The following is a 13,943-nucleotide window of genomic DNA, read 5'->3' on the forward strand; positions in this document are numbered from 1 at the left end:
CAAAACCCATCCACCACCCTTGCACAAAAACTAACAGATCTTCCACCTAGAAAATGGCAGCTACAACAACAAAACCCCAGTGCAGCAGTACAGTGCACAGACATTAATTACAGAATAAATATTGCAAAATAAATAGTGGGGTATTGTTCATGGATTACTCAGATATCTGAAGATGCAGAGAAATTAGCGAGCTTTCAAAAGGTGGCAGAGTTAATATCTAAAACTGAAAACCCATTTTCTTTAGAAATCACTGGATGTAAGTTAGTTTCACTACAAAGTAAACATGAAGTTGTTTCACATCCTCTGGTAGCACAATATCAAATTTAAAAAACGTTGTAACTTACTCATCTGGAAGTAGCATCATAATATTATGATTACATTTCAATCAAAATTATTACCCTGATGATTTCAAGCCTATTTTATTCTTTACAAAATAAAAACAACAATTACAAAGAAGTACAATCAGCCAACTACTGATTTCCCAGAATCGTCCAAGTGTGGCCAAAAAGAAAACTTTTTTGATATCTTGCCAAAGAGTGAAAACTTGGATCCAAATGTGTGGCCATAAATAAAACTTCTTCAAAGTAAAGTTGAAAAAAATGAATTTTATATAAACGTGCAGTGAAGCTGCATGTCAGGAACTGTGACCGATGCTTTTGCCATCCACAGAATATGCGCAACAAAGGAAAAATATTTTATTCATAGATCAAATGACCTTTATTAGTATTTCGTCTATTGGAGTTTAAAGCAAAATCTTTTTACCACAGATTAACATACGTAGTTCATGTTTCACAATGGGCCTTTTTCTTTTATTTCATTTGCTTACTCTATAAATTACAGCTGACAACACAATGCCTTATCCAAGAGAAAATTAAATCCAGATTTGAATAATACAATACTTAAGAAATTGCTGGCAGCATATCTATTCCTGAATTTAGGTCCTTCAAAGTTTGCTTCCATTATACCTTATCATATTGATCTCCAAGTATATGTCAAATTGGACAATTACTTACTTTATTAAAATGTGCATTTTAAAATATCAAAATTTGGTCACTTCAGCACTTTGCACAATGCTGTGAGTTCAGATGACATTAAGATACCATTTCTGATAATCCAACACCACCATTCTTTGGGCTTAATTTTAATGTAACACTCTAAAGTTCATTCCAGTGATTAATTTCATGTAGCTAATGAGACATACAAATTATAGGTGTAGTGTTATAGTGAGGGGCTCATGCTTTTGTAAATTCACAATAACGTATAACATAGAGCCAGAGTTGCCAGTAACTAGTGGTGTTCCTCAGGGGTCAGTTTTGGGACCACTGCTGTTCACATTGTCAGTGATTTAGATAATGGAACTGATGGCTTTGTGGCAAAGTTTGCGGATGATACAAAGATAGGTGGAGGGGTGGGTAGTGCTGAAGGAGCAATGCGATTACAGCAGGACTTAGAAAAATTGGAAGAATGGGCAAAAAAGTGAGCCTTTATAAGACACTAGCCAGGCTGCACTTAGTATATTGTCAACAGTTTTGGGCCCCGTATCTCGGAAAGGATGTGCTGTCATTGGAGAGAGTCCAGAGGAGGTTCACAAGGATGATTCTGAGAATGCAGGGGTTAACATATGAGGAGCATTTGGCAGCTTTAGACCTGTACTCACTGGAATTTAAAAGAATGCAGGGAGATCTCACTGAAACCTACCGAATGTTGAAAGGACTAGATAGGGTGGATGTGGAGAAGATGTTTGTTATGTTGGGGTATCCAGAACTAGACAGCACACCCTCAAAATTGAGGGGCGACCCTTTAGAACAGAGAGAGGAGGAAATTTTTAAGCCATAGAATAGTAAGTCTGTGGAATGCTCTGCCACAGACTGCGGTAGAGGCCAAGTCCACGCGTATATTTAAGGCAGAAGTTGATTGTTTCCTGATTGGTCAGGGTATCAAAGGTTATGGCGAGAAGGCAGGTGTGTGGGTTGAGTGGGATCCAGGATCAGATATGATAGAATGGTGGAGCAGACTCGATGGGCTGAATGGCCTAATTCTGATCCTATGTCTATGGCCGATCTTAATGTACTTTTCTAAATGGATTGTCATACCTCAGTTTGCTCATTACAAATAATAAGTAAATCAATAAATTTGATGTTAAAAATTATACCACACTGTTCATAAATTTATTTAACATCTTAACATAAGTTAGTAAATAAACCTTTGTTTTAGACATAAGCTACATTTAGGCACATCACTAATGACATGCTTAGTGGTTCTGATGAAGGGTCTCAGCCCGAAACGTCAACAGTGCTTCTCCTTATAGATGTTGCCTGGTCTGCTGTGTTCCACCAGCATTTTGTGTGTGTTGTTTGAATTTCCAGCATCTGCAGATTCCCTCGTGTTTGCTTAGCTGTTAGATGCATTAGATCTTGCTATAATTTAGTTCAACATCCAAGATGTTAACTCCACATAAATATAATTAGTTAGCAGTGCCAAAGTTATTCTGACAGTTTGCAATTGACCAATGAATATTTTATTCATTGCTGCGTGCTTGCTGAGAGATCCTCCAAGAGGACCACAAGCTTGCCATAGGATTTGGAGGCTTGCGTACCTCAATGACCTGGAGAGCTATGTTGGCTGGAGTCAGGGCTTTATGCTTTGACTTTTAGTAGGGTCAACTATGCCAAACAGGTCAAAGGGTAGAGGCCAGATGAAGAGTGGTCCATCAGTCCTCCAGGTCTGGAGGTTCAGCTCAGCACTAACAATCTTGACTGGTCAAAATAAACTTGTTATGGAACCAACAACGAAGAACCCTATATCTGTGTGTGATGGTATTCCTCAGTCTCCAACCAGGAGCTGCATGACTGACAGCAGTGAAAACTGGAAGGAAGCGACTGGCATGATGAAGGAAGCCCTGAACACTGCCAAGATCAAGAAGGCTCTGAACCACACCAGTAAATGACTAACTATTACTGCTAGATAGCTCAGCCAGGCACAAGGCCCTTTCTTCACACCCTCTATCAGTATAGGAAATCAGATGGCTTCTGGAGCTGGGGTGAAGCATGGGTATCAAAGATTGTAGGTTGACACAAGTAGATGCATTATCCAAGTGTAGGTTAGTTGTAATGGAGTAGGATTGGTAGTTAAGGGGTAGTATTGCAATGCTCAGGCAAACATTGTCATCCAGGTTTAGGCTCATTAGTTATTAGGATCGATAGTTGGAGGCTAGTAGTAATCAAGACAGGTTAGCTGTCAGGTGGAGAGAAGACTGTCATTTGGGTAGGTTTGGTTGTCGGGTAGAGGCTTGGCTACCATGAGACTGTGTTAGCAGCTGGAGACTACAACTGGTCGTCAAGATGGGACCAGTGCTTTAGAAACGGAAAGTTAAATCAGGTGACAAGATTGGTGGAGGCTTGGATTGGCAATGGTCACATATTCAGGCACTGAGAAAGCCTGCCTCTGTAGAGGAGCAGAGAGGAGAACAGATCAAGTGATGGCCCAAGAAACTAATGGAACTGTCCTCAGTTAGCTTTGCACAATGTTGGATATCAATGGAAAATCCAGACCTCTCGACGCATTAACTACTTTAGCATTAGGCACAGAGAAGCTAAGACAGAAGACGTGAACAAGGCAAACTCGCATGAGGTTGCAGGCATATTATGTTCCCCTTGGGAAAAAAAAACTATCAAAATGCATACAACTCAATTTTTGACACATCTCGGATAAAGCACCTACAGTTGAAGTCAAAAATTTACGTACACCTTGGCCAAATACATTTAAACTCAGTTTTTCACAATTCCTTACATTTAATCCTAGAAAACATTCCCTGTCTTAGGATCACTACTTTATTTTAAGAATGTAAAATGTCAGAATAATAGTAGAGAGAATGATTTATTTCAGCTTTTATTTCTTTCATCACATTCCCAGTGGGTTAGAAGTTTAAATACACTCTGTTAGTATTTGGTAGCATTGCCTTTAAATTGTTTAACTTGGGTCAAACATTTTGGATAGCCTTCCACAAGCTTCTCACAATAAGTTGCCGGAATTTTGTTCCATTCCTCCAGACAGAACTGGTGTAACTGAGTCAGGTTTGTAGGCATCCTTGCTCGCACACACTTTTTCAGTTCTGCCCACAAATTTTCTAGCAGACTGAGGTCAGGGCTTTGTGATGGCCACTGTAATACCTTGACTTTGTTGTCCTTAAGCAATTTTGCCACAACTTTGGAGGTATGCTTGGGGTCATTGTCCATTTGGAAGACCCATGTGTGACCCAGATTTAACTTCCTTGCTGATGTCTTGAGATGTTGCTTCAATATATCCACATAATTTCCCTTCCTCATGATGCCATCAATTTTGTGAAGTGCACCAATCCCTCCTGCAGCAAAGCACCCCCACAACATGATGCTGCCACCCCCATGCTTCATGGTTGGGATGTTCTTCAGCTTGCAAGCCTCACCATTTTTCCTCCAAACATAACGATGGTCATTATGGCCAAACAGTTCAATTTTTGTTTCATCAGACCAGAGGACATTTCTCCAAAAAGTAAGATCTTTGTCCCCATGTGCATTTGCAAACTGTAGTCTGGCTTTTTTATGGCGGTTTTGGAGCAGTGGCTTCTTCGTTGCTGAGCAGCTTTTCAGATTATGTCGATATTGGACTCGTTTTACTGTGGATATAGATACTTGTCTACCTGTTTCCTCCAGCATCTTCACAAGGTCCTTTGCTGCTGTTCTGGGATTGATTTGCACTTTTTGCGCCAAAGTACATTCATCTCTAGGAGACAGAATGCATCTCCTTCCTAAGTGGTATGACGGCTGCGTGGTCCCATGGTGTTTATACTTGCGTACTACTGTTTGTACAGATGAACGTGGTACCTTCAGGCATTTGGAAATTGCTCCCAAGGATGAACCAGACTTGTGGAGGTCCACAATTTTTTATCTGAGTTCTTGGCTGATTTCTTTTGATTTTGTTTGTAAACTTCTGACCCACTGGAATTGTGATATAGTCAATTAAAAGTGAAATAATCTGTCTGTAAACAATTGTTGGAAAAATTACTCGTGTCATGCACAAAATAGATGTCCTCAATGTCTTGCCAAAACTATAGTTTGCTAATATGAAATCTGTGGAGTGGTTAAACAATGAGTTTTAATGACTTCAACCTGTGTGTGTAAACTTCTGATTTCAGCTGTACCTACCATTGAACATCAAATGCAATATTAAAATGCAATTTTTAAATCAAAAATACTTAAGAATAAAATCATTAGGATTCCATGTAGTTTATTTGATAATGAAAGCTCAAAGAAGTGAGTGTATCTACTTGAATGGAGAATCAATGAATCCATTACCTCAATGCAGGCCTTCTTGTCTAAGTTTCCTGAAGACTGACCACCTTCACAGGTAAACATTTCAAAACAAGATCCTGTTTGAAAAAGTAAAAGAGAATTTTAACTACTTTAGCAGGTAAATGCTTGGTTGTATCTCCGAGAAGTAAAATTTTATCTTTTCTGGCTGTCTAAACTTTTTGCTACATTAGCCAATAAACTAAAACACATTGCAAGTCAAAACCTTGCTACACTCTGTTTAAGTAAGAAACCTATATTCACACATTAACACACTTCATTTAACTTCTGCCTGAAAGTAATTAGGATTCAATTTTTACACTGTTTATATAACCAATGAGCATAGAATATGTCACATATATTCTTATTTCATCTTCCCCAATCCTTCCAAATACTTCCAAAGACATTCAAATCCTCCACTTAATTTTACATTCTTAATTTTGCCCATGCATATCCCCGAATTCCGTATTTGGACTCCCCACAAATAGAAACATACTGAATTCTGATTTTAAAGACCTCTATCGGGGTACTTCTCAGTCGCTCTACCAGTCTGTTGTCTTTTCCCATGGATTCACCCTTTTAGTTCCACACTTAAACAACAGGCAGAGACCTCTGCTGGAATCTACAGGTGTTGACATTGTAAATCTTTCCTGCACTCTCTCTGCTGCTTTTATTTCATTTGTAAAATGGAAATACTTCAACTGTTTTTAAAAATTAATTACATGGTCACCAACCTGAAAATTAACTCTCTACAGATGCTGCCTAATCAGATGAGTATTTCCAGCAATTTTACGCTTTTATTTCAAAATGATTGCATTCAGATATGCAAAAATAGAAAGCGTGTAAATTATCTAACAAACACCAAAAAAAATCTGGTTCTAACTCATTTGATCCCACACTCTCAGAAACATTGCTTTTATTCTATGCAAACCTCCCTCACATTTTCTGCTACTAAGAACTAATTGGTTTTCTCTCTTTCCGGTTCTGATGCAGGATCTCTGAAACTTTAATGCAATCTGACAGCTGAGTGTTTCCAGTATTTTATTTCAGATTCCCCGTCCACTGTTTTAATGATGTTTAAATATGTTCTTGATATCCAAGGGTTACAGCCCATGAATACTGCATATACCATTTTTTTTATGAATCACACACATTGGATCAGGGCAATTTACGGCAATTCCAGACCAAAGGACAGTATAATAAAGTGGCTGAGAAACCACAAGGAAAGGGGAGTGTTCCGCATCACTGCTGAAACAACCTGCAACTTCTGGTATGTTTTCATGTGCATTCACAACAAAAGTCTGTACCTGGTGTTTTGTAACCAATAAAAAAAATCAGTGATTTGAAACAGAGTTCAAGTTTATATAAACTATTTTCACGGCAAAATTCCCAGGCAAGCCTAGTTTAGCTAGAGCTAACTGAGTTTTTAACAGCACGCTCAGTTATAATTTCTGCTGAACAATGTGACTGGGCCTGAAAATCTAATTTTACAAATGTACTGTTCATTCCCCCAGAAAATGTATGTTTAAAATTATAGAAGTGATTTCAGTTCTTGACTTTTATTTTTAAACCTTCATTTTGCACATATTAAAATATGATTGCATATTTTTGAATATGATCATCGTCATAGTTATGTTAGAAATGGCCTCATCCCTGGGAATAGTTTCATTCAGTTTTGTATATTTAATGAATTGAAATTCATAATTTTACATATACAAGAAATACTCTTTTTCAAAACAATTACAGGAGATGCAATCCTATATCAGGGTAATATCAATACTTAAAGCAGAATTCTGGCTTCACACAAGGTCCTTGGCTAATCAGAGAGGTTTGTTTGTCTTAAATGTACTCTGACAAACTTGACACTTTATAAATTCAGTTCTCTAACCAGAGTGAAGTACTTGACAGCGCAGTACAGATAACATTGCTATTTTATACAATTGATGTTTATAGTTGCAAGTCCAATCTTGTTTCAGAGTTTTTTTAGTAATGAAATGTATAGTTTAGGAACTCCAACCTGCCAGCAGAGGGTTCTGCTTTCAGAGCTATTAGAACATAGAACAATACAGCCCTTTAGCTTCAGCATGATGCAGTGATAACCTTCTAATTTACTCCAAGATTAATTTAATGCTTCCCTTGCCTACCATAAAATCATTCAATAAGCTTCTGCACAAGATATCTGAAATAATATTATCTAGTGGGGTTTAGAATTCCTCTTGCAAGGTTAAATATTTTGTGCTGAACAACCCTAACGCAGAAGTTAATTATATCTTCTGTGTGCTTAGGACAGTTCTGTAAAATTTATTCCCGGCCTTTTACGCACACAAGGTTCTGTATTTTATATTTGTTGACAACCAAAGACGTCAAATAACATACTTGACTAATCACAACTTGACTATGAAACATTTGCACAATATACCTCAGCTAATGAATAGCACATAGGGTTTGTCTACTTAGATAAGAAAAATAGTGAAATAAGGCAAATTGTTTTGTGAAATGGTACTTATAAGTGTAAGTCCAATCTTGTTACAGAGTTAAGTAAGTTTAATCAGAGAAGGACTACAGAATGCATCCACACAAAGGAATCCCAGTGTAGGTGAAATACAGTAAGTTACCTTGGAAGTGCATCAAACAATGAAGTCAAATAGGATTTATGACACTGGTGATGAAGAACAAGAGTAGGGAAGCACTGCCAAACCTAAGCGTTTTCTGCTGAGACTAGATCTTGAGTACTATGCACAGTTTTAGATTCTTTAACTGAAGCAACTTTAGGAATGATGTAGCAGAAATAGAAGGGATTCAGGGAATGTTGACAACATTGATTACTGGGATTGTGGTAAACTACATATACCTGTCTGGACACGCCCCCTCCGCTGACTGCTCCTGTGGCTCCTCCCACAGACCGTGGCTCCTCCCACGAACCCTGGTATAAAGGTGATTGGAGACACAGCCCCGGCCTCAGTCTCCAGGATGTAGTGTGGTGGTCATTTGCTGCTTGTTCTTTCTTCCAGCCAATAAAAGCCTATATCTCGCCTCACGTCTCCGAGAGTTATTGATGGTGCATCAATTTTATTGGCTGGAAGTTTTAAAACATGGAGAGTATTTTACGTCCGGAAAAATTAGACTTGGACCCCCAAGCTCCAGAAGCAGCTCGTGCCTTTGAACTCTGGCTTGCATGCTTCCAATCATACTTAGAAGCGATTCCAGTGACTGAGCCTGCCCCAATGTACATAATCCTCCTATCCAGAGTAAGTCCGAAAGTATTCTCCCTTATCAGAGACCTGCTGACCTACCAAGGGGCACTGGACGCCCTCAAAAGACCTGCGGCCGGTGAACACTGTCTACGCAAGACATCGCTTAGCGACGCGGCGGCAGCGAACTGGCGAGTCGAGCGCTGAGTTTCTCCGAGCCCTACAGACACTCGTGCGGGCCTGCGACTGCAGGGGACTGACGGCGGAACAACATGCAGAGCTGCTAGTACGAGACGCCTTCGTTACGGGGATCAGGTCAGTGTACGTGCGCCAGTGGCTGCTGGAAAATGCCGATCTTACCTTATGCTCGGTGATCGAGACGGCCGACACGCTGGAGGCTGCTCTGCACAACGCTGACACTGTCCAGCTGCGCGATCCCCCGCCGGTTCTGTGGACACTGCAGACCCCGCCACCCGCGAGCGAATTCACCACCGCCGCTGCCAGTCACGAGTCCACGAACTCCCCGAAACCAACCACAGCTGCTGCCAGTCGCAAGTCCGCGCAGAGTTACTTCTGCGGACTCGAAAAGCACCCCCAAAAACGCTGCCTGGCCCGAGAAGCTACCGGCTCCAGCTGCGGAAAGAAGGGCCATTTTGCCAAGGTCTGTAAGTCTGAACCACGAGCGGGGTCGGGCAGCGCTGCGTGTGAGGCATGGGGGCCGCCATCTTGGTTGCCGCCATCTTGCCTGCCCGCCTTATGCGAGGCATGGGGGCTGCCATCTTGCCTGCCGCCATCTTGCCTGCCCGCCTCATGCGAGGCATGGGGGGCCGCCATCTTGCCTGCCCGCCTCGTGCGAGACATGGGGGCGGCCATCTTTGTCGGCGCCACCTCAACCCGCCCCCGACCCACGCGTGCTTACCGGGCACCAAGACGGCGGTTCAACTCTGGCCTCCATAACCCTCGACCAAAGCGTCCCACACCAGCTTGCAAGGTCAATGATGGACATCCTGGTGGAGGGGCACAGGACTAGCTGCTAGTTTGACACGGGCAGCACTAGAGTTTTATTAACCCAGACACGGTGCAACGTTGCGGACTCGTGACACGGCCGGTAAGCCAGAGGGTCACCATGGCTTCTGGGTCGCATTCCACAGACATCCGGGTGGGTTGTGTAACGACATTGGTGGTGCAGGGCACAGAATATCGGGACTTTGCGCTACTGGTCATTCCTCAACTGTGCGCGCCTGTGCTATTGGGGCTGAACTTCCAGAGCCACCTCGAAAGTGTGACTATGGCATATGACGGGCCCCTCCCACCACTCACTATCAGGAATCCTCAGTTTTGTGGATTCGTCATATACCCCGCTACTGACCACACACACACACCGACCCACACATCCCACCCAACACCATGCCAACAGCTGCGCTACTGACACCACTTGCAGCCTCTCCACCTTCAAGATCCCTCCCCCACCGCAGTTCGCCAACCTGACCCCCAACTGTAAACCTGTGGCAACTAAAATCAGGAGGTACAGTGCGGGGGACAGGGCCTTCATTAAGTCGGAGGTGCAGCGGCTGCTCAGGGAGGGGATCATTGAGCCAAGCACAAGTCCTTGGAGGGCCCAGGTGGTTGTTGTTTGGACCGGACAGAAAAATAGGATGGTCGTGGACTATAGCCAGACCATCAATAGGTTCACGCAGCTTGACGCGTATCCCCTACCCCGCATCGCGGATATGGTCAACTAGGTAGCTCAGTACAAGGTGTACTCGACCACAGATCTGAAATCCGCTTATCACCAGCTCCCCATCCGCCCAGAGGACTGTCCCTACACCGCCTTCGAGGCGGGCGGCAGGCTCTATCACTGCCTGCGCGTCCCCTTCAGTGTCACAAATGGTGTCTCGGTTTTCCAGAGGGAAATGGACCAGATGGTGGACTAGTGCCAACTGAAGGCCACATTTCCCTATCTGGATAATATCACCATCTGTGGTCACGACTGGCCGGATCACAACGCCAACGTCCAACGATTTTTCCAAGTGGCCAAAGCCCTGAACCTAACTTATAACAGGGACAAGTGTGTGTTCGGAACCACCCGACTCGCTATCCTTGGGTATGTCGTGGAGAACGGGGTCATTGGCCCTGATCCCGACCATATGCGCCCCCTGTTAGAACTCCCTCTTCCCACCACCCTCAGAGCCCTCAGACGCTGCCTGGGCTTCTTTTCCTATTACGCCCAATGGGTCCCCCATTACACAGACAAGGCCCGCCCCCTGGTCAAGTCTACCACATTTCCCCTCTCTGCCGAGGCCCGAGCTGCCTTCAGCCGCATTAAAGGAGACATTGCCAAAGCAACGATGCATGTGGTGGACGAGACCATTCTCTTCCAAGTAGAGAGTGACGCCTCCGATTTCGCGCTGGCTGCTACCCTCAATCAGGCAGGCAGGCCAGTAGCATTCTTTTCTCGTACCCTTCAAGGCCCTGAAATTCGGTACTCCGCGGTGGAGAAAGAAGCCCAGGCCGTAGTGGAAGCTATTAGGCACTGGAGGCACTATCTCGCCGGCAAAAGGTTCACCTTGCTGACCGACCAGCGCTCAGTTGCGTTCATGTTCAGCAACCAACAGCGGGGCAAAATCAAAAATAATAAAATTTTGCGGTGGAGAATAGAACTCTCCACCTACAACTATGATATCCTGTACCGGCCTGGAAGGCTCAATGAGCCCCCTGATGCCCTATCCCGGGGAGCGTGTGCCAGCGCACAGCTCGACCAGCTAGACGCCCTCCATGCAGATCTTTGCCACCCGGGGTGATGCACCATCAATAACTCACGCCGAGACTTAGGTAGTGAGATATCGGCTTTTATTGACTGAAGAACAACACTACATCCTGGGGAAAATGAGGGAGAGCAGCAGGCCACAGTCGCCTTTATACAGGGGTCTGTGGGAGGAGCCACAGGGGTAGTCAGCAGGGTCTTGGGAGGAGCCACAGGAGCAGTCAGACAGGTATATCTAGTTCACCACACGGGGGTCACCCGATTTTACCATTTTGTGAAAGCCCGGAACCTGCCTTACTCCCTTGAGGACATCAGGACGATGACCAGGGACTGCCAAGTCTGCGCTGAGTGCAAACTGCACTTCTACCGTCCTGAAAAGGCGCAACTTATCAAGGCCACCCGCCCCTTTGAGCGACTGAGTGTTGACTTTAAGGGACCCCTTCCCTCCACCGACCGCAATGTCTACTTTCTCAACATTATCGACAAGTACTCGCGGTTTCCCTTTGCCATCCCCTGCCCCGACACCACTGCCACATCCGTCATAAAAGCCCTGCGCCAGCTCTTCACTCTGTTCGGATATCCCTGCTATATCCACAGTGATAGAGGGTCCTCCTTTATGAGTGACGAGCTGCGCCAGTACCTGCTGGCTAAGGGCATTGCTACTAGTAGGACCACGAGCTATAATCCCCGGGGAAATGGACAGGTGGAGAAGGAGAATGCCACAGTGTGGAAGGCCACACTCTTAGCCCTTAGGTCAAAGGGATTGCCAGTCTCTCGATGGCAGGAGGTCCTCCCCGAGGCACTCCACTCTATCCGCTCCCTGTTAATGTACGTCCACTAATGCCACCCCTCACGAACGCCTATTCTCTTTTCCCAGGAAGTCTGCCACTGGGACCACCCTACCAGCTTGGCTGACATCCCCAGGACCAGTGCTGCTCCAGAAACATGCACGGAGCAATAAATACTCCCCGCTGGTCGAGAGGGTTCACCTACTACATGCGAACCCCCAGTATGCCTACGTGGTTTTACCTGATGGGCGGGAGGACACGGTCTCCGTCCACGACCTAGCGCCCGCAGGAGCAGCAGACCACTACCCCGAACACTCCACGGTAACTATGAACCTTGTACCCGAGGTGACACCGTGCACACCAAGCCCTACACAGACTCCTCACGACACTCCCATACCTGGCGCCTCACACACGCATGAGGGATCATTGACGCCAAGTGGGCTGACACCTCCAGTCAGGCCGGAACCAGCACAACCACCGTCTCCGGTGTAATCACAGCCGGTGCTACGTAGATCGCAGCGACAGATTCGACCACCTGATAGACTTAACCTGTAAATATACTTATAAGAAACTTCGCCCCCTAGGGACTCACTTTTAAAACAAAGTGGGGGGTGAATGTGGTGAACTACATACACCTGTCTGGACATGCCTCCCCCCCCTCGCTGACTGCTCCTGTGGCTCCTCCCACGGACCCCGGTATAAAGGCGATTGGAGACACAGCCCCGGCCTCAGTCTCCAGGATGTAGTGTGGTGGTCACTTGCTGCTTGTTCTTTCTTCCAGCCAATAAAAGCCAATAAAAGCCTATATATAAAAGCCGCACGTCTCCAAGAGTTAGATAGATAGATACTTTATTCATCCCCATGGGGAAATTCAACTTTTTTTTCCAATGTCCCATACACTTGTTGTAGCAAAACTAATTACATACAATACTTAACTCAGTAAAAAATATGATATGCATCTAAATCACTATCTCAAAAAGCATTAATAATAGCTTTTAAAAAGTTCTTAAGTCCTGGCGGTTGAATTGTAAAGCCTAATGGCATTGGGGAGTATTGACCTCTTCATCCTGTCTGAGGAGCATTGCATCGATAGTAACCTGTTGCTGAAACTGCTTCTCTGTCTCTGGATGGTGCTATGTAGAGGATGTTCAGAGTTTTCCATAATTGACCATAGCCTACTCAGCGCCCTTCGCTCAGCTACCGATGTTAAACTCTCCAGTACTTTGCCCACGACAGAGCCCGCCTTCCTTACCAGCTTATTAAGACGTGAGGCGTCCCTCTTCTTAATGCTTCCTCCCCAACACGCCACCACAAAGAAGAGGGCGCTCTCCACAACTGACCTATAGAACATCTTCAGCATCTCACTACAGACATTGAATGACGCCAACCTTCTAAGGAAGTACAGTCGACTCTGTGCCTTCCTGCACAAGGCACAAGGCATCTGTGTTATTGATGGTGCATCAGGGATGAAGAGAGTACCTTATGAGAAAAGGTTGAGCAGGATTTATCTTTGCTCTTTGGAGTTTAGAGAAATAGGGCAGCTGTTTTTAAACACCAGATTCTGAGGAAGCTTGGCAGGGTACATACAGAGATTTTTCATGGGAAAATCTAGAAATTGGTGGCAATATTTCAGTGCAAGTGGTCAGGCATTTAACATTGAAGAGAGAAGCTCGGAATCCTTCAGACTTCTCAGTCCCAAATGGGCAAGGCAAACAGAGTTTGAGTCTACAGAGGAGTAATGAGGAAAATGAATCCAAACTCAAAATACAACCAGGAAAATGTAGCCAAAGCCAAAATTGGTTCCACTGAATGATGCATCAGGAATTAAAGGCATTAATCCCTTCACTGATATTCATCCCCCACCCAAATCTTTTAC

At 44.3% G+C, this 13,943-nt stretch overlaps 1 protein-coding gene across 3 annotated transcripts in view; it reads right to left on the reverse strand.

Moving 5' to 3' along the window:
• arhgef28a (Rho guanine nucleotide exchange factor (GEF) 28a) overlaps nucleotides 1-13,943 on the reverse strand; it is a 385,900-nt gene that overhangs the window by 226,247 nt on the left and 145,710 nt on the right. For all 3 annotated transcript variants that reach the window (XM_073048304.1, XM_073048303.1, XM_073048302.1), the window contains exon 8: nucleotides 5,331-5,404. In XM_073048304.1, the coding sequence (XP_072904405.1) occupies nucleotides 5,331-5,404 (74 nt within the window). The remainder of the gene's footprint in view (nucleotides 1-5,330; nucleotides 5,405-13,943) is intronic.

The sequence above is a fragment of the Hemitrygon akajei genome, chromosome 6, assembly GCF_048418815.1.
Source record: "Hemitrygon akajei chromosome 6, sHemAka1.3, whole genome shotgun sequence".
Taxonomy (NCBI): Eukaryota; Metazoa; Chordata; class Chondrichthyes; order Myliobatiformes; family Dasyatidae; genus Hemitrygon; species Hemitrygon akajei.